This window comes from Sus scrofa, chromosome 12 (assembly GCF_000003025.6).
Source record: "Sus scrofa isolate TJ Tabasco breed Duroc chromosome 12, Sscrofa11.1, whole genome shotgun sequence".
Classification (NCBI taxonomy): Eukaryota; Metazoa; Chordata; class Mammalia; order Artiodactyla; family Suidae; genus Sus; species Sus scrofa.
Window position 1 is genome coordinate 47,842,783 of NC_010454.4, and position 22,943 is coordinate 47,865,725.

General features: G+C 55.5%; 3 protein-coding genes across 6 annotated transcripts in view; all 3 read right to left on the bottom strand.

The window, feature by feature from the left end:
* Positions 1,950–17,661, bottom strand: SCARF1 (scavenger receptor class F member 1). 3 transcript variants are annotated; one of them, XM_021067571.1, is made up of 18 exons: positions 17,250–17,561; positions 17,082–17,175; positions 16,896–16,999; positions 16,559–16,804; positions 16,205–16,350; positions 15,573–15,695; positions 14,525–14,614; positions 13,113–14,296; positions 12,726–12,787; positions 12,325–12,426; positions 10,983–11,508; positions 9,115–9,333; positions 8,602–8,730; positions 7,590–7,693; positions 7,009–7,129; positions 5,323–5,447; positions 5,093–5,236; positions 1,950–4,215 (listed from the first exon to the last, which is right to left on the bottom strand). In XM_021067571.1, exons 8-18 carry the CDS (start codon positions 13,328–13,330, stop codon positions 3,356–3,358), a joined length of 2,610 nt encoding a protein of 869 aa, XP_020923230.1. In that variant the 5' UTR covers positions 13,331–14,296; positions 14,525–14,614; positions 15,573–15,695; positions 16,205–16,350; positions 16,559–16,804; positions 16,896–16,999; positions 17,082–17,175; positions 17,250–17,561; the 3' UTR covers positions 1,950–3,355. The 3 variants fall into 3 exon arrangements, with proteins under 3 accessions (XP_020923230.1, XP_020923229.1, XP_003358240.3); XM_021067570.1 differs by having other exon boundaries at positions 16,896–17,002; positions 17,250–17,500; XM_003358192.4 differs by having other exon boundaries at positions 16,205–16,804; positions 16,896–17,002; positions 17,250–17,661.
* On the bottom strand, positions 2,771–17,647 carry RILP (Rab interacting lysosomal protein). Its single transcript, XM_013990001.2, has 17 exons — positions 17,250–17,647; positions 17,082–17,175; positions 16,896–17,002; positions 16,559–16,804; positions 16,205–16,350; positions 15,573–15,695; positions 14,525–14,614; positions 13,113–14,296; positions 12,726–12,787; positions 12,325–12,426; positions 10,983–11,508; positions 9,115–9,333; positions 8,602–8,730; positions 7,590–7,693; positions 7,009–7,129; positions 5,093–5,447; positions 2,771–4,215 (listed from the first exon to the last, which is right to left on the bottom strand). Exons 1-8 carry the CDS (start codon positions 17,475–17,477, stop codon positions 14,152–14,154), a joined length of 1,179 nt encoding a protein of 392 aa, XP_013845455.1. The 5' UTR covers positions 17,478–17,647; the 3' UTR covers positions 2,771–4,215; positions 5,093–5,447; positions 7,009–7,129; positions 7,590–7,693; positions 8,602–8,730; positions 9,115–9,333; positions 10,983–11,508; positions 12,325–12,426; positions 12,726–12,787; positions 13,113–14,151.
* Positions 18,259–22,943, bottom strand: part of PRPF8 (pre-mRNA processing factor 8) — a 34,246-nt gene continuing 29,561 nt past the window's right edge. For both annotated transcript variants that reach the window (XM_021067568.1, XM_021067569.1), the window contains exons 37-43: positions 22,572–22,765; positions 21,616–21,855; positions 21,093–21,234; positions 19,326–19,466; positions 19,055–19,194; positions 18,750–18,952; positions 18,259–18,592 (exon numbers count right to left, since the gene is read on the bottom strand). In XM_021067568.1, the coding sequence (XP_020923227.1) occupies positions 18,438–18,592; positions 18,750–18,952; positions 19,055–19,194; positions 19,326–19,466; positions 21,093–21,234; positions 21,616–21,855; positions 22,572–22,765 (1,215 nt within the window). In that variant the 3' untranslated portion in view covers positions 18,259–18,437. The remainder of the gene's footprint in view (positions 18,593–18,749; positions 18,953–19,054; positions 19,195–19,325; positions 19,467–21,092; positions 21,235–21,615; positions 21,856–22,571; positions 22,766–22,943) is intronic.

Here is a 22,943-nt window from a genome sequence, read left to right on the forward strand (position 1 = left end):
GAAACTCCATGTGCCACACCTGTGGCCCTAAAAAGCAAAAAAGGAAAAAGAAAAATATAAATAAACAAAGCCACTAAAGTACTGGAAGAAAATGTAGATTATTTCACTGATTTTAAGGTGCAGAAGACTTTTCCATTTTTATATTAAGCATGAAATTAAACCCTGAAGTCAAAAAGAAAAAGACATGTCTAAATGATTTTTGGGGGCAGGGGAGGGGGTTGCCCACGGCATGTGGAAGTTCTCAGGCTAGGGACTGACCCCATGCCATAGCAGCAGCCTGAACCCCTACAGTGACAACACCGGATCTTTAACCTGATGCATCACAGGGAACTCCTAAGACTTGTCTAAATTTAATTTTTAAATTCTATAGAGAAAAAGAAGAAAAGAAACTATAAGCAGAACTAAAAGACCAATCACAGGAGTTTCCACTGTGGCACAGTGGGTTAAAGATCTGGCATTGCCACAGTTGTGGTGTTGGATCTGGTGTTGCCACAGCTGTGGTGCTATGGCTCCTGACCCAGGAACTTCCATATGCCACAGATGGGGCCAAAAAAAAAAAAAGAAAAAAAGAAAAGACCACAGATGAGGCAAAGAATTCATATCCTTGATATAAAGGTCTTTATAAATCAATGAGAAAAAGATGAACAACTCAGCTGAAAATTGGGGAAAGAGTAACCAAATCATCTATAGGTAAAATACAAATAACTGCTAAAGATATGAAGAGAAGTTCAGTCTCAGGAGTTCCCGTTGTGCCTCAGCGGTTACGAACCTGACTAGTATCCATGAGAATGTGGGTTCAATCCACGGCCTTGCTCAGTGGGTTAAGGATCCGGTGTTGCCGTGAGCTGTGGTATAGGTTGCAGACGCAGCTCAGATCCCGCGTGGCTGTGGCTGTGGTGTAGGTTGGCAGCTGCAGCTCTGATTCAACCCCTAGCCTGGGAACCTCCATATGCCACAGGTGCAGCCCTAAAAAAGGCAAAATAAATAAGTAAATAAATAAAAAAATAAAGAGCTCAGTCTGAGAATAATCATGGTATACAGATTCTTTTCAGATTCTTTTCCCATTATAGGTTGGTACAAGATTCGGAATACCGTTCCCACTGCTGTCCAGTAGGTCCTTATTGTTCGTCTATTTTATATACAGGGATGTATCTGTGAGTCTCATCCTCCTAGCTTCGCCTTCCCCTCCCTTTCGCCTTTGCTAACTGTACGTTTGCTTTCCATGTCTGGGAATCTGTTTCTGGTTTGTGAATAAGTTCATTTGTACTATTTTTAGATTCCATGTATAGAAGACATCATATTTGTCTTTGTTCCACTTACATCGCTCAGTCTGATGATCTCGAGGTCCATCCATGTCCCTGCAAATGGCAGTATTTCATGCTTTTTGTGGCTGAGTAATATTCCATGGTCTATATCTACCCCATCATCTTTATCCATCATCCTTCTGTTCATCAACACTAAGGTGGCGTCCGTATCCTGGCTATGGTAAATACGGCTGCAATGAACATTGGAGGAATACCATTTTTGAGGGTTAAAAAGACACAAAAACCTTTTTATCGGTACCAAGAGTTTAACTTTTTAAGAAGCTTTAACAGGTTATTCCTTTCGTTATTTTTATTGTGCTAAAATAATGCGATACCATTTTAACCTATCAGATTAGATGAGGGGGAAATAGATACCAAGATAATTTATGAGAACACTAAGCCATTCAACTTTTTTGGAGGGCCGTTTGGAGTAAATAGGCCAGTGTTTAATGTTCTTACCCAATAACCCAACGATTCCACTTCTAGGAATCTCTTCTCCAGAAAAACTAGCACTAGCGCCAGAAGTGTTGAGCACGCTGTACACGGCATCATTTATTGTATCAAAACAATTAAAAACAACCCACATCCCCATAGACAGGGGATGGTTTGCATAACCTATTTCCATATAATGGAACCCCATGTAGCTTTTTTTTTTTAAATAAAAAGAGGTAGCTTTATATTGACTGACTCAAAAGATAGCCAAGAAATACTAAGTAAAAAACAAACCGCCGAAAGGTATGCTCTTTTGTTTTCACTTGCACAGAAAAAACATCTGAAAGGAAGAATCTAAACTGTTCCTGAGATGCTCTGTCCACTGGGACCGAGGGGCTTGCTCTTTATTTCCTGACTGGGTGATACAGGTATGGGAGGAAAGAATTTAGAACTAGACCAACAGGCAGTCCCTGAAATTACGTCTGGCTCCTCCCTCAGCCCCCAGAATCCTCCAAGGAGAAGGGACTTCTCATTTTTACTTCAGACATGTCTGTAATGTTAGTACATTTTATTTTTAACAAAGAACATTGCTTATTATAATTTAAATAATTCAACCGAGTGAGAAAAGTGAAAAGAATGTTCACTGTAGACAATCTGCAAATTATGCAAAAATTTGAGAAGATAAATACCTGCCACAATCTCATCTCCTAGAGAAAAACCCCATTTGATGCTTCTCCCTCAGATCTTTTTTATGCGCATTCCAGCTTTTTAATTAATCTATTTACTGTCGTTCAAGGGCTGCACCTGAGGCATATGGAGGTTCCCAGGCTAGGGGTTGAATCGGAGCTGTAGCCTCCAGCCTATACCACAGCCACAGCCACGCAGGATCTGAGCTGCATCTGCGACCTACACCACAACTCACAGCAACACCAGATCCTTAACCCACAGAGCGAGGCCAGGGATCCAACCTGCGTCCCCATGGCTGTGCCACGACAGGAACTTCACACACACATCTTTTTTTTTTTTTTTTTTTTAAAAAAAAAAAAGAGTATATAAAGCAATCACAAAATATACACAAAATGGAAGAGTTCTAAATATGTATTCTGAGGCACAAAGGGATGAAATTCGTGAAGGCAAACTTCCTTTTTACCCTTAACAGTACAGCATGAATACGTTCCCACGTTAAACAGCCTTCCACAACCTGATTTACTGTAGCTGTTTAGGAATCTTTCATAAAGAAGGGTTCTTTAACCCCTCTTTACCATCAAACATTGAGGTTGTTTCCCACTTCAGAAAATTATTTTGCACATGAAGGAAAGAATAGCCTTTGGGGACAGAGTCCAGGACAACAGAGAAAAAGTCCCTGCAGCCATCTCTTTCCCCTTCCTGACAGCATCCTGTGGGGTCTCTGCCCAGGCCTCCCAGACCACTCCCTGAGCACTGCCAGGGCCCAGAGCCAGCTGGCCTGCAGCTCTGACATGTCCCTGAGCAGGGCAGAGGCTCCGGCATGTCTTTCCTGGTCCCGGGATCTTTTTCCAGCACAAAACACAATCTGATCCAGGGGCAGGTCGGACGCCCGGCCCCGTCCACAGTCTTCCCACTGCCGAAATGCAGGGTCCTCAGGGCTCCGGTGGCCCAGAGATGGGTGCGACATTCTCATACTGGGGCTCCTCCCGGCTTCCCTCGTCTGCCGGCTTCTGGGGACCCTGGTCTAGGCGGCCACTCTCAGGGGCCAGCTCCTGGCCCCTCCCTGAGCTCTCGATGCCATCCCCCAGCCCCCCGGCCACTTCCTCTGGCCCAGTCCCTGCAGATGCCGAGGCCCTGGTCACCTCCTCATTTGGGGCTGAGCCCGAGCTCGGACTGGCAGAGCCAGAGGCCAGCCCAGTGCTGCCCTTATTCCGACTCAGGGCCCTGCGTGGAGGCTTAGGAATGGCGCTCTTGACCCTGGGCTCTGCCTGGCCTTTCTGGAAGCTACCAAAACGGCGGAGGACAGACCGGACAGGACCCTCAGATCCCCGGGGTGTCCCTGCCAGCATGTAGATTGTGGTCACAGACCCTGCGCTTTGCTGGACACTGCCCTCGATGGCTTCCACACGCTCAGCCACCGTCCGGCCACCAAGCGGGAGCCGGTGGCGGCCAATGGCTGAATCCCTGGAGCCAAGAGCACCAGGCGGGGCCCCGTCCGTTTCCGTTTGCTCTGGGCCTGTGGCCTCTTCGGGCTCCTGGCTTTCGGGACCTAGTTGGCCCCCCCGGGAGAGCCTCTTAGGCTTTCGGAGCGGGCTGGAGAGCTCCCCGGAGCTTCGGCGACTCTGCGGTGCAAACTTGGTCCCTTCAGCAAAGGAGACCGAGGGCCGCTTGGCCCGAGCTAGGCTGGACGTGCGCGGGATGGCGAAGGGCGTGGAGGCATCCTCGGGGGGAGGGAAGGCACCTCCGGCCAGGCCGGCCTCGGGTGACTCCGCTTGGGCCACAGGGACCATCCCTGGCAGAGGAGACAGAAGAGGTTGGCCAATGCTGGGCCGGCCCCCCCAATCCATCCTGTTTACCCAGCTTGGCATCTTCTGGGAGGCCCCGACTCAGGACAAGGGAGAGGGCGAGGATCAGAGAGGCAGGGGAAGGGCCTGCCCAGGCAGACGACACTGCTTCTGCCCTCTTTTCTCAGCCCTGCTTCACACGAACGCCACACTTTAACCTGCTAACACTTTCAGCCGTGTCCCTGTTGCCACTGTTCCTTCTTCCTGAAACGTCATGCCCCCCTCTGCCTGTCAGTGGGCTCACGCCTCCTGATTCCACGAGGCTGGACACCAGCATCGCTGACATCTTCCCTGACCCCAATCACCCCTGGCGTCCCTGGATTATGAGCCCCTACTCATATGTCCCCCCCAAAGCATGGGTCCCTCTGTCCGTTCGTGCCCACCAGCCTCTCAGCTTGCCGGGGACAGGAATCTAGCTTGTTCGTTACTTCGTCCTACAGCCAGGAACAGTGACTGGCACAGAATGGGTGCCCAACACATTCGCGGAAGGAATTAAGAAGAGGTTGAGGGAGTTTCCGTCGTGGTGCAGTGGTTAACGAATCCGACTAGGAACCATGAGGTTGTGGGTTCGATCCCTGGCCTTGCTCCGTGGGTTAAAGATCCGGTGTTGCCGTGAGCTGTGGTGTAGGTCACAGACGCAGATCCAATCCTGCATTACTGTGGCTCTGGCGAAGGCCAGCACCTACAGCTCCGATTCGACCTCTAGCCTGGGAACCTCCATATGCCGCAGGAAGCAGCCCCAGAAAAGGCAGGAAAAAAAAAAAAAAAAAAAAGAAGAAGAGGTTCAGGGCTGCTCAGGGGCCAAGTGGGCTATGTGGGAGTTACCTTCTTGGGGTGGCACGCAGTAGGCAGGACCCTCCTCCTCACCAGACTCGGGATCCGAAGAGAAGGAGTCGTCGGAGACCCAGCCCGCAGAAGGCGGCTCTATGAAGCTGTGGTTGAACGGGATCTCCGGATCGTGGTGCGAGACTGCGGGGTGGGGGGTGGGGGGTGGGCTCCAGGTCACGCGCCGAGCCCGAGGGGAAGCCTGGTCCCGAACCCCAGCTCCCGCTTACCTGTCACCCAGGGAAGCTTGTGGCTGCTGAGGGACGCGCAGGGCAGGGCAGAGCCCAGGCTGGAAGTCAGTGCCCCCCAGACCTGCAGCTTCATCCTGGACATAGCAGTTCCGTCTCCCGCTGGCCTGAGGGCATGAGAGAGGGGTCAGTGCAGGAGACCCCTGGCTGGGACAGGGTGTGGTCCAGGGTCGGGGGAGAAAAGGGCCAGGACCATCCTGGTCCTGGGATTAGTGTGACAGAGTGACTACCTCAGGAGCTCTCTGTGACTACAGAGCAAAAGCCAAACCGCTGACCCTGAGATTGAGGGCTGTCGCAGCGGGCAGCGTGGCTCCAGAGTCATGAGGCAGCACACTGGCTCTGCCTTCATCTCTCTGCGCCTCAGTTTCCTCACCTGTAAAATGGGGACGACGACTCCTATCTATCAGAGTTTCTTTTCAGGACCCAGCACAGGACCAAGCCCTTGGTGGGGCTGCCCAAAAATGCGTCGAGGAGTGATTAGCACCCTGGCTGAGCCTCTGCTCACCTTTTTGGAAGTGGCACTACCTCTAGGAAGCTGACCCTTGTCCCCAACCTCAAGCCAAGAGTGACTGCTTTGCTCACAACCATTCCTCGGACAGCCTTTGCACAGCGCCTGGGCCTCCTGTGAGGAGGTTCTATGCCCCAGGGGAGGGGCTGCTGGGTCTGCCCATCTGAGGACACCCACAGCCAGAGGGGGCCATGCTCAAGGGCTAGTGCGTGAACCAGTAAGAGAGCACCGGACAGAGTCCGGAAAAGGGGGCATGAGCTCCGTGTGCACCAGCAGCTGGCTGGGTCACCTGTGTCCTCCTGGGCATTGAGAACCAAACCCTCCTGCCCCTACACGTCCTGTTCCAAACCTCTATGCTGCTGTGAGTCTCCAAGGAACCAAGAAGTGTGACGAGGAGCTCCTGTTGTGGCTCAGCAGCGTAGGAACCTGACTAGGATCCATGAGGATCTGGGATCCCTGGCCTCGCTCAGTGGGTTAAGGATCTGGTGTTGCCATGAGCTGTGGCTTGCAGGCATGGCTCAGATCAGGCATTGCTGTGGCTGTGGTGTAGGTCGCAGGCGTGGCTTAGATTCTGTGTTGCTGTGGCTGTGGTGTAGGCTGGCAGCTGCAGCTCCGAATGGAGCCCTGGCCTGGGAACTTCCATATACCATGGATGCAGCCCTAAAAAAAAAAAAAAAAAAAAAAAAAAAATTGAATTAAATTAAAAAGAAGAGGCGTGAAGAGATTGTGTAAAGGAACAAAACTGTGCGAGTCCCTTTCCTGCAGGCCCCAATCCCTCCCCGCCTCCTCTTTTCTCAGAAAGCCACATTCTCTGCTAACCCCTGCTCAGGATTTCTGGTGCTCTCCCTTCTGGGGGTTCGAGGCCTGGTCTCTTCCCCTCCCTGCCCAGAGCTGTCCTGCTGCTTCTGCCTTCTGTCAGCCCGGTGCCCAGGGTCCCCTGCTCCTGCGTGACTCTGAATCTCTCCCATTGAAGGCTTCTGAGGAAGGCAGGCAGCTGACCTGAGGTCTCCAGACCATGGCCACTAGCAACCGCCTCATCACCTCTGACCAACGTGTGTGACAAGGCCAGCCCTTCTCCATCCCTGAAAGGAACCAGATGCCACTTTGCTTCCATGGGTGCCTGAGCTATGGGCGTCAGAAGGAGACAGGCCAGTGTTCACCTGTCCTTGGGGTCCAACCGGGCAGCCCAGCAGCAGCAGGCACAGCAGGCGACGGCCAGGAGGAGCAGCAGCAGAGGCACAAGGATGCCCGCGATGAGGGCGGCATCCTGGCCGCGAGATCCTGGAGAGAACAGGGGTGGTCAAAGAGCCAAGCCTTCCAACCTCCCACCATTAGGTCTCATCTCTAGCTCTGAACTGCCTACTCCGCAGAACCTTCCACCTGTGAGAGAGGCAGACTGCTCAGCCTGGAGGCCCCCTCCTCCAGGCAGCCTCCCTGCTGGTCTGCCTCCTCCTGATGATCCGTGGCCTGTTCCTCAAACTCTTGCCCCCAATTCTCAGGCTCGATGCACATCCTAGGGTCCAGCCCTGCTGGCCCATTCTCTGGGTGCCAGCCTGGTTTCTCGGGGACAGGGGTTCTGCCACATCTTCAGGGGCTCCCGAAGCACCCACACAGATTTCAGGTAAGGAGAACATCTCTGCAGTGGGCACGGCCTCCCTGGCAAGTGATGAGGCCCTGGAGCCCATGTACAGGGCCCATCTTTCCCTGGTTACTGCAGGCTCTACCCTCCTCTCCACCTTACCCAGCTGGCAGGCCCCAGAGACAGGGTGGCAGGTTCCCTCTGGACATTCACAGGGAAGAGAGCAGTTGTTTCCATGGAAGCCAGATGGGCACGAAATGTTGCAGCTTTGGGGTGAGAAAGAGACAGGCAGAAGGCTGGGTGAGAGGGCATGGAGCTGGATGGGGCGCAGGGGAAGAGAGATGTCTGGGCATCTGAGCTGTCTGGGAAGCGCAGACGTCCCTGGATGAGGCCCATGCAGACCCCTCTGACCTCTGAGCCACATTCGAGCACCCCTGGCAGTGTTTGCTAGAACCCCTTGGCCCCTAAGCCCATCTTCCAGGGAGACCACCTGGGTCTACCTCAAGAGCCTCATCCCCGGCCCATGCAGCACCAATGTGAAATAAGCAAGATGCCAGTGGAATCCAGAGAAACTTCCTCAGGGTCTGGAGGTCTGAGCCAGGCCCAGGCCTGCCCCTAACTCTCTGGGCCTCGGTCCTTTCCTCTATAAAGTGAAGTCTCTTCCAGTTAATACAACCCCCTGCCCTCCAGGTGCGAAAATCTGACACTGGAGACAGTGACATGGATTATGTCGAGGTCAGCGACATTGTTGCCCTCAGGAAACAACCTTGGGGTTTGGAGCCCTTCCCCTAAATAACTTCTGGATGGGGAGCCAGGCCTTTCGTTTGTTTGTTTGTTTGTTTGTTTTCTTTTTTGGCTGCCCCCTGGCATGTGGAGTTCCCAGGTCAGGGATGATCAGATCCCAGCCACTGCTGCTGCGGCAATGCTGGATCCTTAACCCCCGGTGCCAGGCCGGGGATCCAATCTGTGTCCCAGCGCTCTCAAGAAGCCACAGTGGGAACTCCAGAGAAGCCAGGCCTTTTAGATTAAGCATCAGAAGAAGCAAACCCCACAACAGGAGGAGTAACTTCTCAGTTATGAGGGTGCTGGTGGTATCTGGGAGGTGGGGAAGCCCAGGCAGGGAGGTTTAGGAAGCAGGCTCCATAGAAACCTGACCCAGGGCCCCAGTCCTCACCTGGGCCCCCAGTAGCCGGTGTTGCAGACACACTCCCCAGTCACAGCATCACAGGCCCCCTGGACACAGGTGGGGCAGGTAGAGCCACAGTCCTCCCCAAAGGTGCCAGTTGGGCAGGGGTCTTCGCACCTGAGGTGAGGCAAGACTCGAAATGGGTGGCAGGGCAGACCTGGCTCCCACGGGTCGCCCTGCCAATCTTTCCCCACACCTCCTGATTCAGAGACCCAGTTGTCTACACCTGAGCAGTGAAGCTCAGGTGCTAACAAACAGGGCCTTGATCCTGAGGCCAAACCCAACAGGTGACAGACTACAGATCCCTGGAGGGAGAGGAGGGCAGGAGGTCTGAGTCGGGGGAGCTGGAGGAGAACTCTGCCCAGGGCCCCATCAGCACCCACCTCCCCACCTCGGCCCCTCACACAGGGCCGTGTGAATGTGTGTGCTGAAGGAGGGGGCAGCTGGGGTGAGGATCCGGGAGGAAGGTGTACCCCACCCCAAGCAGGCCAGCCCCCTCACCTGAGCCCCAGCCGGCCAGGGTCACAGCTCTGACAGTGCCCGGTGTCTGGCTGACAGGCCTCCCCAAGCCGACAGTGGGGGCACTGCTGCCTGCAGCTCTCACCAAAGGTACCAGGAGGGCAGGGCTGGTGGCACTGAGTCCCATTCCAGCCGGGCTCGCAGGACTCACACCTGCCTGTGTCTGCAGAGCACGGCTCATTCTGCTTGCAGTGGCCACAGCTGGGAAGAGAGGAATTCAGGAGGTGCACAGGGAGGCCGAGGAATGAGGCGACCCCCCCGGGCCTCCAGGGCCACGGGAGGGCAACCCGGTCCCAGCTGGGTCACTCAGGCAGGTTTGAGCCTCAGTTTCCCCATGTCGTACATCAAATCGGCTGGACACACTATCTCTGCCGGCTCTAGTAGGATCCCAGCCCTCTCCTGACCCTGCATTCTGAGACCCACCCTCCCCTGGGACTCAGGGTCTCCAGGAGCTCCCAGCCCAGCCGGGGCAGCCAAGTTACCGCCCCAACCCCTGCCTCCCTTCCGCCCAGTGTTGCCCTCCTCCCCTTTACCCCTTCCGCCCTTCTACCCAGGCCATCTCGGAGCTCAAGCATGAACAGGCCTCAGTAGTTTATCCTCTATTCAATTTATGTAAAATGCATAAAATATCTGCTTTCACCACTATAATTTTTTTCATTTTATTGAGTTATAATTGACATACAGCATTGTATAGTCTTTTGTTTTTTGGTTTTTTTTTTTGCTTTTTAGGGCCGAATCCACAGCATATGGAGGTTCCCAGGCTAGGGGTCAAATCAGAGCTACAGCTGCTGGCCTACACCACAGCCACAACAATGCCAGATCCTTAACCTACTGAGCAAGGCCAGGGATCGAACCTGCCCCCTCATGGTTCCTGGTCAGATTCATTTCCTCTGTGCCACAACAGGAACTCCCAGGATCTATTCTTTTTTTTTTTTTTTTTTTTTTTTTGTCTTTTTGTCTTTTAGGGCCGCAGTCATGGCATATGGAGGTTCCCAGACTAGGAGTCAAATCAGAGCTATAGCTGCCAGCCTACACCACAGGCACAGCAATGCAGGATCTGAGCCAAGTCTGTGACTTACACCACAGCTCACGGCAACACCGGCTCCTTAACCCACTGAGCGAGGCCAGGGACGGAACCCTTGTCCTCATGGATGCTAGTCGGGTTCACTAACCGCTGAGCCACAATGGAAACTTCCAGGATCTACTCTTTTAGCAACTTGACCAATCAGGTTTATGTCATTTTAATTTCTCATTGGTCCTTAACAGCTATTGTCATTTCTCCCTCTAGAGACTTAATGGTCTGGGATCATATGCTTGGATGGAACTCATTAGTAGGGGAAGGAATGGAGTTCATAAAATCGATTTAGCAGATCCCGACCAGCATTGGAAGAGAGAGAATAGAAAACGTTTCAAGATATATGTGTGTGTTGTCTGGTTAAGCCTTTATTCATGTAACACACACACATATCCCATCACATATGTATATGACCGGATGTAAAAGATTTTTTACTGAGTTGAACTGGTCAAAGTTTGAAAGCCACCCAATCCTTTGCCACAAGATTCATTCTTTATCTGTTTCTAAGTATGGCTTGCTAGCATAGTAGTTTTTGTGCTCGTAGTAGTAGTTTCTGTTTAATAGTTATTGGATGAAAGTAGTGGGCGAGGCGGGACGCAGGGGCGTCGAGGGTCTCTCTGTCCCCTTTCACCGGATCCTTGCCTGTTTCTGCTCACCCGTCTCCCTGTTCTCCTGGCCCATCCCCTCTCGCTCTCATTCTCTCTCCCTCCCTCCTTCGCGTGCCCTCCTGCCTCCCTTCTCTCCCGCATCCCCCCTCACCAGGCGCCCGGCTCACCTGTCGCGGCACTGCGGCCCGTAGCGGCCAGGGGCGCAGGGCAGCTCGCAGCGCGCTCCGCGGAAGCCGGGCGGGCAGATGCACTGGCCGGAGGCGGCGCTGCAGCGGCCGCGCACGCACTCGCACGGTTGCCGGCACTCAGGGCCCCACCAGCCCGGCCGGCAGGCGCAGCGGCCCGACTCCTGTGCGCACGGCGAGCCGTGGCAGGGGCAGCGGAAGCTGCAGCGGCGGCCCCACCAGCCGGGCTCGCATAGGCAGGAACCGGTGGCCGGATCGCAGCGCGCGGCCGCCGGGTTGCACTGGCACGGGCGGCGGCACGTGGACGACCACCAGCCGGGTTCGCAGTGACACGCGCCTGTCTCGGGGTCGCAACGCCCGTGCGGGCCGCAGGCGCACGGGAACTCGCAGCGGCTGCCCCAGCGGTCGGGTTGGCAGCGGCACACGCCCGTGGCTGGCTCGCACTGGCCGTGCGGGTGGCAGGTGCAGGTCTCCCGGCAGTCGGGGCCCCAGTACTGGCCAGGGCAGCCTGCGGGGGGGCGGGGGGGCGGAAGAGGGGTTAGTGGGCTCAGGGCCAGGGACGGATCCCCGCTCTGCGCCCCCTTCCACGAGGAAGAGGGGGCGCTGGGCCCGCCCTCCAAGAGCCGGGGACAGCCTATCCTCCTGGGGCACAGCTCACTTCCTGCCCCAGACTCTAACTACAAAAATTCCTAGCAGTGGCCCAGCCTCCCACTTCCACATTCCAGAACACACTTAAGGATCACGAGTGGGAAAGGGCCTTTGGCCCAGAGTCACATAGAAGTGGTGGGCCTTCATCCTGCCCCTCCTCCCTCTCATGGGGCCCCCACTGTATCTACCCGGATACGGCCCATTAGGGTGGCAGGAGCCACAACCCCCCCCCCCCCCCCCCCCCCGTTTCTCCTCTCAACCCTGACTCCTAGGCTGCCTGCTGGCTATCCTGCCTGCCGGCCGCTTTCCCAAGCCCCTCTTTCTGCCAGAGAGGGCACACGGTCCAGCCACCCTCCACACAGGCATGTAGTGTATGCCAGGGAGAATACATCCATTTTGCAGTTAATGGGAATCCCCAGCATCTTTTCTGAGAAGTTGAAAGGGAAGATGAAAAACTGAAGCTGTGGGAGAGCTTTGTGGATATGGGTAAAAATCAAATGACTCAAGGCCTCTTCCAAGACGGCGTCACTTCCTGTCTCTGGACCTCAGTTTCCTCGGGGAAGCTTGGAGGGATTCTGGCCCTGCTGTTCTAGGATCACATTCCCACCTGCTTCACCTCCCCTCTCCCCCAGTCCTGCCCAGCAACTTCATCCTTCAGGAGAGACTCAGGACTCACGGGAGTTGCACTGGGCCCCGAAGAATCCAGGTTTGCATCGACAGAGGCCTGGTTTCACACATACCTCGTCTTGCCCGCAGGCATCCAGCCCCTCGCAGATGGCTGAAAAACACCCCACCCAAGTTGGAAGGACAGGGCTGCGAGAGACCAGGGGACACTCTGCCCTTCTCACTGGCTCTCGGTGCCCTGCCCCCCTCAAGAGCTGACTCCTTGGCTGGCGGGGGGCGGTGGGCCGCAGGCGGCGGTGGGGGGAGTTGTCACAGGCCAGTCCCTAGGTCTAGGGCTCAGGAGGGCAAATAGACCCCAGGAGGACAGGAAGGAGGGTCACTTGCTATTTCCTCCCTTCTCCTTGGGTGGGGGTGGGAGTAGGGGTGGGGGTGGGTCCATTCCTGGCTACTCACGGATGGTGCATTCTTGATCTTTCTGCCTCCAGCCTGGGCAGCACTGGAGCTCAGCAGAGGGGCTGTGGGGCAGAGAGGGGTCAGCAGCGGGGGGGAGGGGGGGAACAGCCTGGCTCCAGGGTGGGTCACTGCCTCTGGCTGAGATATGGGAGGTGTTGCCTCAGCCCCATCAGGCAAGCCTGGCCAAGAGTCACAGCCCCAGTGTCCCCAATCCCTGTCCCTGGACTTTCTGCCATCTGCCCTGACTATCTGCCCCCCTCCAGGCTGTCCCTGAACCCCTTGTGGTTTAGCCCCATGATGTCTTTCCTCACGTCCTCCTCCCCCCCAAAGCTTCAACACCAGTTCAGCCCTCCCCGCCCCCCCACATCCGACCGCCACAAGACCCACCTGCTGGCCACGCAGACGTGCAGCCCATTGGGGTCCAGCTCAGACCCCCGGGTCCCCCAGGTCCAGAGCAGCAGCAGAGGGAACAACAGCCTCGGCCCCATGGCAGCCGGTGCAGCTGGAGGGTTCAGCCCAGTCTGGCCCCCACAGCTCCCAACCCCCTCCCTGCTTCCTCCCAAGGCTTTTCCTGAGGAAACCAGGCCGGAGGGGCGGGCTGCCATGAGGCACCTCCCTGAGAGGCTGGGCAGGCACAGAGAGGACCAGACGCCCAGCACTGAAAGGAAGGCCAACGGCGAGGGCTGAGTCGGGGCTTCGGGGGCTGCTTTCAGTCTGGAGGGGGCAGGAAGACGGGGCTGTAAGTCTCAGTATTGGTGACAGGCAAGGGGGTGCGCCATGGATGTTCCTGGTCACATTCCCCAAGGGAAGCCCGAGCCGGGAGAAGCTTCCCCACTCGGTGACAACCGAGGGGAACTTCCGGGAAGAGCTGAGCAGGGGCAGGCCACGGACAGACAGACGTGGAGCAGTTTCTGGGTATCAAGGGCAGTTGCTTTATTATAATTAGCTTAGGCCATCCGTACCAACCCCCGGGAGGGAGGAAGTCAGCTCTCCATTTCATGGAGGGGGAAACTCTCGGAGAAGAAGCACTTTCATGTGGCCCCGAGGCTGGGCCCAGAGATATAAGAAGGAAGGTAGGCTGAACTCCCCGGCACGCCCTGGCTCAGGCCGGGATTAGAAAAGAGCTTTGGGGAGTTCCCTTGTGACTCAGAGGGTTAAGGATTGGGCATAGTCACTGCAGTGGCTCCAGTCTCTGCGGTGGCGCAGCTTTGATCCCTGGCCCGGGAACTTCCATGTGTCATGGGTGCAACCCCCACCCCCCCAAAAAAAGAGATAGAGAAAAGACAGCAGCGAGCTTGGGGGGGAAGGAGGGCACCCTGGCCTCATGCGAGGGCACACATTCACCCACAGACAGACTCCAAAGTCAGGTCTCTTGGGCAACTGATGCCCCAGTGGAAGATACTCATCAAGAGCAGAGCAGGGCCGGTCAGGAGCTGGGGGCTGTCAGGCTGCCTACAGGGTCCAAATGGGGTGGTGCTGTGGCCTCCTCTCCTGCTCGCAGCTCTCTGGGAGCTGCACTGCTGGCGTCAGCTTCAGGGGCTTCTGCTTCACCCCGATACCACAGGCCAAAGCTAGGGGGAGAGCCGAGAGGTCAAGGATGGGGCTGAAGGCAGGGGGTGCTAGAAAAAGGGGACTCAAGTGGAAGAAAAGGGAGCATGAGGCGGGGGGAGGTCAAGGGGCCACCGGGGGAGCAGGAGGGGACAGGCATGCTCAGAGTCCAGGCCAAGCGGGGTGAGCACCAGCGGAGCAGAAAAGGTGGTGCCCCCCCGCCCCCCGCCCGTCCTCTTCCCCCAACATACAAACTCCGTATTCTGGACTCAGGGGGTGGAGGTGGTGGGTGGTCTCCCTTGTCGCTGGAGAGCAGGAGCCAGGAGCCATCCTCATCGTCACTGACGCCGAGGAGAGAGGAGATGGGAAGGTCATTAATCAGGGCCCTGAGGGACCACAGGAGTCGGAGTCCACTCTGTTCAGCCTCCTGTGCAGCCCCCAGGAGCAGGCAGGGGAGGGACAGAGTGACTTCAGGGCCCCCAAGGCTGGAGAGAAGAAGCTGGGGAGGTGGAGGACATCCTGAGGCTTTCTTTTTTTTTTTGTCTTTTTTTTTTGCCATTTCTTGGGCCACTCCCGCGGCATATGGAGGTTCCCAGGCTAGGGGTCGAATCGGAGCTGCAGCCACCGGCCTACGCCAGAGCCACAGCAACGCAGGATCCGAGCCCCGTCTGCAACCTACACCACAGCTCACGGCAACGCCGGATCGTTAACCCACTGAGCAAGGGCAGGGACCGAACCTGCAACCTCATGGTTCCTAGTCGGATTCGTTAACCACTGCGCCACAACGGGAACTCCTCTTTTTTTTTTTTTTTTTTTGGCCACACCCATGACACGTGGAAATTTCCAGGCTAGGGACTGAACCCGCACCACAGCAGCGACCTGAGCCCCTGCAGTGACAATACTGGTTCCTTAACCTGCTGAGCCACACAGGAGCTCCGAAGGCTTTCCTTTTCGAGCCTGACACACAGCAGGCTTCTGGCAAGTTGGCAGCTACAGCCTCATCCCTCTGAGAAAAAACGTGCAGCCAAGACAAGAAACCAAAAACTGTGGCGAAGCTGTTAGCAGGTTTCTTCAGCAGGAGGTGCGAGGAGCAGGCAGGTGGGAGCAGTGAGATCCAGAGAGAAGGGTGGTGGGCTCAGATGGTAGGCTCATGGGTAACCAGACCAGGTTAGCAGGTTCCAGAAGGGACTAGGCTAGGTGACAGGCTCCAGCAGTGACAGGATTGGGGTGACAGGTACAGTCTGAGACAGCAGCCTCAGAAGGTGGCCAGGCTCGGTGGGAATGGAGGCAGAGACTTACCTGCTCTCTGCTTCCTCTGGGGTCCCTAACATCTTGGCCTTGATCTTCTTCCGTTGCTTCTTGACAGCCACCTTCATGGCTTCAAGCAGAAGCCCTGGGATCCGGTGGTCTGTGAGCAGCTCCCTACTCAGGGGGAGGGGCAGAGAAAAAGTGGTGGGGATGCCGAAAGTAGGTTCCGTCCCAAGCACCCGTGCCCGCTGTTCTCCCTTCTGGGGACACTCTGCCTTGCTAACCCCGCAGACCTTAGCCTAGGTGTCACCCTTCCTAGGAGCAGTTCCTTCACGCTGCTGTAGCTGCTCTGACCCTCTGCACTGGCCCTCCCGTCCGTGCATGAAGTTCCCGGAGGGCAGGAGCTGTGTGATTTCTGTCCTCCAGGGCCCGCACAGTGCCCTGCACACGACCCCGTGGATACAGCAATGACCCAAAGAATGAGGCAAGTGGGAGCTCCCTGTGGCAGTGGGTTAAGGATCCGGCCGTTGTCACTGCAGTGGCCTGGGTCGCTGCTGTGGCGCGGGTTGATCCCTGGCCCGGGTACTTACACATCCTGAGGGTGTGGCCAAAAAACAAAAAAAGGCAGATCAGGAGCGGGTGTGAGTGGTGTCCCAGCCTCCAGCCCCGTCCAGCGCCCTTACCGCTGGAAGTAGGCCAACTCCTCCTTCAGCAGAAACACGTTGGCTTTGAGCTCATTCCGCTCCTGAAGGATCTGCTCAACCTCCGCTCGACTGAAGCTGCACTGCCCCACCTTGGGGGGGCGCCCTGGCTGCGGCGGGGCGTCCGTCTGCGGAAAGACAGGTGTGGGGGCGCCGCGGCTGGAGCTGATGTGCCCCCCGCGACCCGCTGGGAGACTTGAGAGGCCAGGGCACTCCAAGGGATGCCAGACCAGTGCTCTGGCTCGTACCGCCTTCCAATTTCCCGGTGGCCCGGCTACGCAGCACAGCAAACCTTTCCCGAGCGCCCACGAGTCCCTGACCACCTATGGCACTCACCGGGTTCTCAGGGGTCCCCTGGGTTCCGGCGTCGGGGGCCCCCCGCTCGGGCTCTTGACCCTGCTCACCCACGGGACCTCCGGCCTGGCCCCGCGCCCGCTCTGGAGGCGGCCCCACGGCCGCTTCGCGCTGCAGCTCTCGCTCGCTCTCGCGGTCCCGCGCGGCGCGCAGCTGGGTTTCCACGGCGGCCAGCTTGTGCCGCAACTCCGCATTCACCAGCAGGAGGCGCTGCAGCTGCTCCTGCAACTGTGGGCGGAGCAAAGGCGGTGGCTGGTGGGCGGGGCGACGGGGGCCGGGAGAGCCCCGCCTCCCGTAGTCGGCCCCGCCCCGCCCTCACCGCCTCGGTCTCCTGGCTGCGCTGCAGCAAGTCACGGTTGTGAGCTCGGAGTTCGTCTCTCTGGCGGTCGGTCACCTCCTTGAGCTGCCGCAGCAGAGCGCGCTCTTCTGAGGAAGGGGCGTTCTTAGGTGTGGCCCTCAGCGGAGCCGCCCCGCCGTGCCCCGATCCCGGCGCGTCCGTACTCACCCTGTGGCCCAGAGCGCAACTCTATACGGAGGCGCTCGTTCTCCTCCCGCAGCCGCCGCAGCTCCAGTTCGGCCTGCTGCGCCGATACCTGCAGCTGGGGGAGGCCAGGCTCTCAGGGTCAGGCCCCGCCGACCCCTCGGGTGGCGAGGGGAGCTGGCCGTGACTCACCGAGTCTGGGGCGGGCCCGACGGCCGCCTTTTCCAGAAGCTCCAGCGCCCTCACCACGAGCGGCACGAGCCCGGCCGCAGCCTCCGGCCCGAAGCGGCGCGCCAGCTCCTTCAGCTCAGTGCCCAGGGCCCCCGCTAGGTGGTACACGAGCTCCGCGGCCGTCCCGGACCCCGCGTCCACCCGAGGCCCCCAGTCGTGCGCCCCAGGAGCCACCCTCCTGGGCTCCATGTCTCCCAAGGCGACTGGGGCTGCGACACCCTCCCCACGCCCCCAACTAGGGCAGGAAAAAAACAAAGTCCCGGCCCAGGAAGCAGTTTAGGGCAGTAGAGGGCGGAGTAGAAGTGACAAGGGAGGAGCAACTAAGGGAAAAGGCCTGGCAAGGGAGTCTCTGTGCCCTGGGCCCAGTCCTGTTCAAGCCCCCAAGGTCACAGGAAGCAGGACAGCCAACTTCCAGCCAGGCGGCCTGGAGCTGAGGCTCAGGGCTCTAAGTGGTCACTTTTGTCAAGCCCTCCCCGCAGTGCCCAAGCCAGGCTCCACCCCTGTGTCTGGAGTCACTGGGCCTGACTTGGCCGCCAGCTCAACAGGAGGAGGTGAGAGGTAGGAGGGTTGTCACTGCCTCAGCAGTGCCAGCCAACTGTCCAGCCCCGTGCCTGTTTCCAAGATGGACTGAGAGTGACGCAAAGCCTTAAGGGGCTAGGCTGGATACCACAGTGGCAGAGGACAAGCCAGGAGCTTATACACTCAAAACAGCAGCAACTGCTCAAGAGATGTTGAAAAGGGGTGAGGGTTTGCAAGTATTTTGAAGGGACATCGGCCTGTGTGGTCATGGTGGCAACAGTGTGACGGTCCAAGTCCCCTTTAGTTCTGAGTCTAGAGGATACTTACCCCCACAGCTCCCTGAACAGCGGGCCTCAAGAACCAGTCCCACGCCCTGCTGTCAACAAGTCCTGCCTATTATCCCTACATCCAGAATTTGAGCTCAGGGTAAAAAAAAAAAAACCTCAAAAACCCCTATTTATACAAAATTTATTATTATACTTTGTTCAGAATTACAAGTCACAGGAGATCAACAACATAATAAGCACAAATAGAGGAAAAAGGGGCCAAGCTGCTGAATGTCACCAGCTTGTCTGTGGGGGTAAAACGCTCTAGCCTTAGGGGAGTCTGAAGCAGGGGGTGAGGGGACAGCTAGGCATAGAGGTCCTCTCGGTCCGCAGAGTAGACCTCACCCTCCTGCAGGAGAGCGAAGTTGAGGAAGTGGGAAGGTCGGTGCACCTCGTGGTAGAACTCTTTGGGGTTTGCCAGCTGCAGCTCATACTTCATGTTGGGATCATGCCGGACACCTTGGAGTAGAAGGAAATGTCTCATGTGGACAAGGTCCACCTGCCTCATCCAGCCTGGGCCATCTCCAAACCAGAGTCTGGCCCTAAGGACTAAGGGTGGTGGCCTAACCCCAGCCTCACTTCCAGCCCCGCTCCCCGCCTGCAATGCCCCACATACCCATAAAGTTGTAGTTCCATGAGGACTGGGCAGGGACCATAAAGAAGCCAAGGAAGCGGTCTGACAGTAGCATCTGGACCCTCTCGTAGTGCGACGGTAGGTAGCCCTTGGGGTTGTTGCCCTTGTCTGTGTTCTGGCGGCCCCACTCATAGCCACTGGGGGTCAGCTTGTAGGCTGTCAGGGTGCAGGAGCCTGGTGTGAAGCTGAGGAGGGATGGGGACAGAGTCAGAGCTCAGGCCACCGTCTGGGTTCTAACCTGGAATGTCTACCCCACCACACTTCCTCCCAAGGGGGCCCAAGCCCACCTGCAGGTGATGATGATGGTCTTCTCGCCATCCCAAGATGGGTTGTCAGCCATGATCTTGGCATGGGTGGTGACATCCTGGGGTGATAGCTGGGGGGACTCGTTGGGCTGTGTATGAATCCAACCTAAGGGTTCCATTTCCTATTGGTAGAGCAGTGAAGTTACTTTGAGCCTTGTCCGCAGCCAGGAATCCCACCCATTAGAGTAACATCCTGCCTTCCCTCCACCACTCTGAGAGCAGAGGGCCCCAGTTCACCTGCACCCCCACTGACCTTGAGGTACTCGTGCTGGGGCAGCTGGCCAGGCAGATGCACGGTCTGGTGAGTGCCCCACTGTGGCACCATCACGATGCAGCGGATCTCCTTCACCTGGGGGTTATCTGGTGGACTCACCCCATACAGGTACCCTGCAATCTAGAGACGAGGAGGTCAAAAACCAAAGATTCTTAGTACCAACCCAGACGCGTGACTGTCAGCTGTGTCTCATTCGCTTCTCCAAGAACAAGAACAGAGTTTCTCAAAATGCGGTCAGAATCTCCTGCATCAGAAACACCCAGGGTTAAGGAATTCCCTTGCGTCATGGGTCTGGCATTTTTGTCACTGCTGTGGTGAGGGTTCCATCCCTGGCCCAGGAAATTCCACATGCTGTGGTTTCAGCCAAAAAAAAAAAAAAAAAAGTTCCCATTGTGGCTCAGCAGTTAACAAACCCAACTAGTATCCATGAGAATGCAGGTTCAATACCTCGCCTCACTCAGTGGGTTAAAGATCCAGCGTTGCCATGAGCTGTGATGTAGGTCGCAGACGAGGCTCGAATCCCACGTTGCTGTGGCTGTGGCATAGGCCGGCGGCTATAGTTCCAATTGGACTCCTAGCCTGGGAACCTCCATATGCCACGGGTGCAGCCCTAAAAAGATAGCAACAATAACAACAACAACAAAAAACAAAACCTGGGATTATTATTCACAATGTTAAACATGGACCTCATCTCAGACTTACCACATCAGAATCTCGAGTGGACTCCAGGAATCAGGACCACTCGCACACGCCCCAGTTGATTATTTCAGTGCAGCACCACAAACGAGCACACAGCTCATGCACTTCCACAAGCTGAGTACACTTTTAAAACCAGCTCTAAGCAGTACTTTAAATTTTACACCGTCATGAACAAAAAACCCTGTTTCTATAAACTCACTCAACACAGGATATTAAAAATCTCAAAATCACCAAGTTGAGGCCACAAACTGGTATTTTATAAAATACGAATTTCACAGATTGTTCGTAAAGTTAACCATCTTTTCATATTATGTTTTCCACCTGCAGTTCCTTTTTTGAAATACTTTCATATTCTTGGCCTATTCTTCTACAGTTTTCTTTGATAAAAATCAACTTCTGAGAATTCCCTATTCTAGATCCTAACATTTTATCTTGGAGTTAATGCAAATATTCCCTTCCTGTTTTTAGTTTGTCTTTTGTGGTATCCTTTGTCATGTACAAGTTATCAATTTTGATGATGGATTTTTGTCTCTTCTTTAAGGTTTTCCCAACACTAAGATAGTAAATATTTTTTCTTGTAATACTCTATAATCATTTTCTCAATTGCCATAGCTTTTTAAGGTTTTGGTATCTGGTGGGGGCCAAAACCCTTCTCACTGTTTTAGCTATCCTTGTGTGTTTACTCATCCGTGAATCTCAAAACCAGCATCTCTAGTTCCAGGAAATCTCAAATGTTTTAGGCACATAAAAATCTGTGGGAGTTTCCATTGTGGTGCAGCAGAAACAAACCTGACTAGTAACCAGGAGCATGCGGGTTTGATCCCTAGCCTTGCTCAGTGGATCAAGGATCAGGTGTTGCCGTGAGCTGTGGTGTAGGTCACAGACCATGGCCCGCATCTGGCGTTGCTGTGGCTGTGGCATAGGCCGGCAGCTACAGCTCTGATTCAGCCCTTAGCCTGGGAACTTCCACATGCCACAGGTATGGCCCTAAAAAAAGCAAAAAAAAAAAAAAAAATTTCTGTGGCCTACTTGTACACACATACTCACTTGGGCCCGAAGGTCAGATATGCAGATAAACTTCTTGAGCACATTCTTGGGAAGGATGTAGGTATAACCAGTCTCCTTGATATCATCAGATGAAACATAGATGTGATTGGTCCTTAGGTGCAGGTTGGCAGCAGAGATGGCCCTAAAAACAGGGAGGGAATGTTGGTTGCTGTTTCTTCTCTTTTTTCTTTTTTTTTTTTTATGGGCCACATCTGTGGCATATGGAAGTTCCCAGGCTGGGGGCTGAATCTGAGCTGCAGTTACCGGCCTACATCACAGCCACAGCAATGCCAGATCTGAGCTGCATCTGTGACCCGTGCTGCAGCTTGCAGCAACGCTGGATCTTTAACCCACTGAGCTGAGGCCAGGGATTGAACCCGCATCCTCATGGATACTAGTTGGGTTTTTAGCCCACTGAGCCACAACGGGATCTCCCGAATGTTGTCATTTCTCAGCACAAGCACCTCAGGCAGCATCGGCAGTCCTTTCCGTCCCTATCCCTCTTGCCCCTTATAGTTAGTACCTGACCCTCCATTCTGTCTTGGATGAGAAAGTCTGGGTCTCATAGTTGCTGGTGGTAGAGGTGATGATCTCGTCACCGTGCTTGTTGACAGTACGAGTCTGGGTCGCAGTCAGCTGCGACTGTTCCTTGGTCTGCTTCTCAATCTCAGCTATCTGTTGCCGCTGCTGTGATGGTGCTGAGATCTCCATACCCAGGATGATGTCTCGGATTTCTGATTGTGTCAGTGATGCCACATTCACACTGTGGAGAGAGTGTGGGTCACACCACAAGGATCCTTTCCCCTTGGTCACTTAGGTATGCCCCAACGGCAAGAGCGTAACTCGGTGGAGAAGGGAGCCCATATTCTTATCCCAGACAATCCTCAAGTGACACTTGCAAAGGAAGTGTGAAGTGGAAATAAACTAATACTGATAAGATGGGTCACATCCCAGGCTGGCCCTGTGCCTGTACACCTTTCAGCCATGCTCAAACCTGCTCAGCATCCACACCTCCCACTCTCCCTCAACAAAAACTGCCCCCACACCGGAAAACACTCAAAAATGGAAATCCTAGAACAAGTTCTCAGAGTTACCCTTACTGTGCGCCTGGAAATCTATGGGCTTTTTGACTGCCACAGTGACAAAGACGGAGAAACAAGGAAGGTGTGGGCACACGCTATTAGCAGTGGTACCTGGGGGTCTGGGCTGCTAGAACTTCCTGTAATGTATGGACGGTACAGAAATGCGCTTCTCGATTTGGCAACAGAGCGTCTCCGGAGCCAAGCCCGAGTCAGCCTGAGCCCGGACACACGGACATCTCCACACCACGTGAACACCCTGCCTACCCTCCTCTCTTCTACAGGCATCGCCGGACGATTTCTTGAGAAATCTCTGAGCTGAAAATGTTTCAAAAACCCCTGAAACCATGCACTAAGCCGCCCATCGCCCCCGTTCTGGACGTCCCATCTGTCTCCTCACTTGTTTTTCTTGCCGTAGTCGGCCAAGATAAGGTCCTTGAGCTGCACCTCCACCTTGATCCACTCCTCGTCAGTCAGAGTGGGCCAGATGTGGTGTGGTTCCGTGATCGTCGTCTTGTCTGGCTTCAGGATCACCTTCGCCCGGTCGTTATTCACATGCAGGGCGCGCAGAATCAGGATGAGGCGGGAGAAAGCCTGGGGAGAGATGCGGCAGGTCAGCCCTTGATGGTCGGGTTCCCTGCTCCTGATCCCATCCTTTCAGGAGACCCAGGAACTGATTTCAGACTCTAAGGTGCCCCACTCAGCTCCCTCGCCGTACGCCAACTTGACATGCAGTCCCGTATCCACTGACCCACCCGCAGGCTCAAGATGT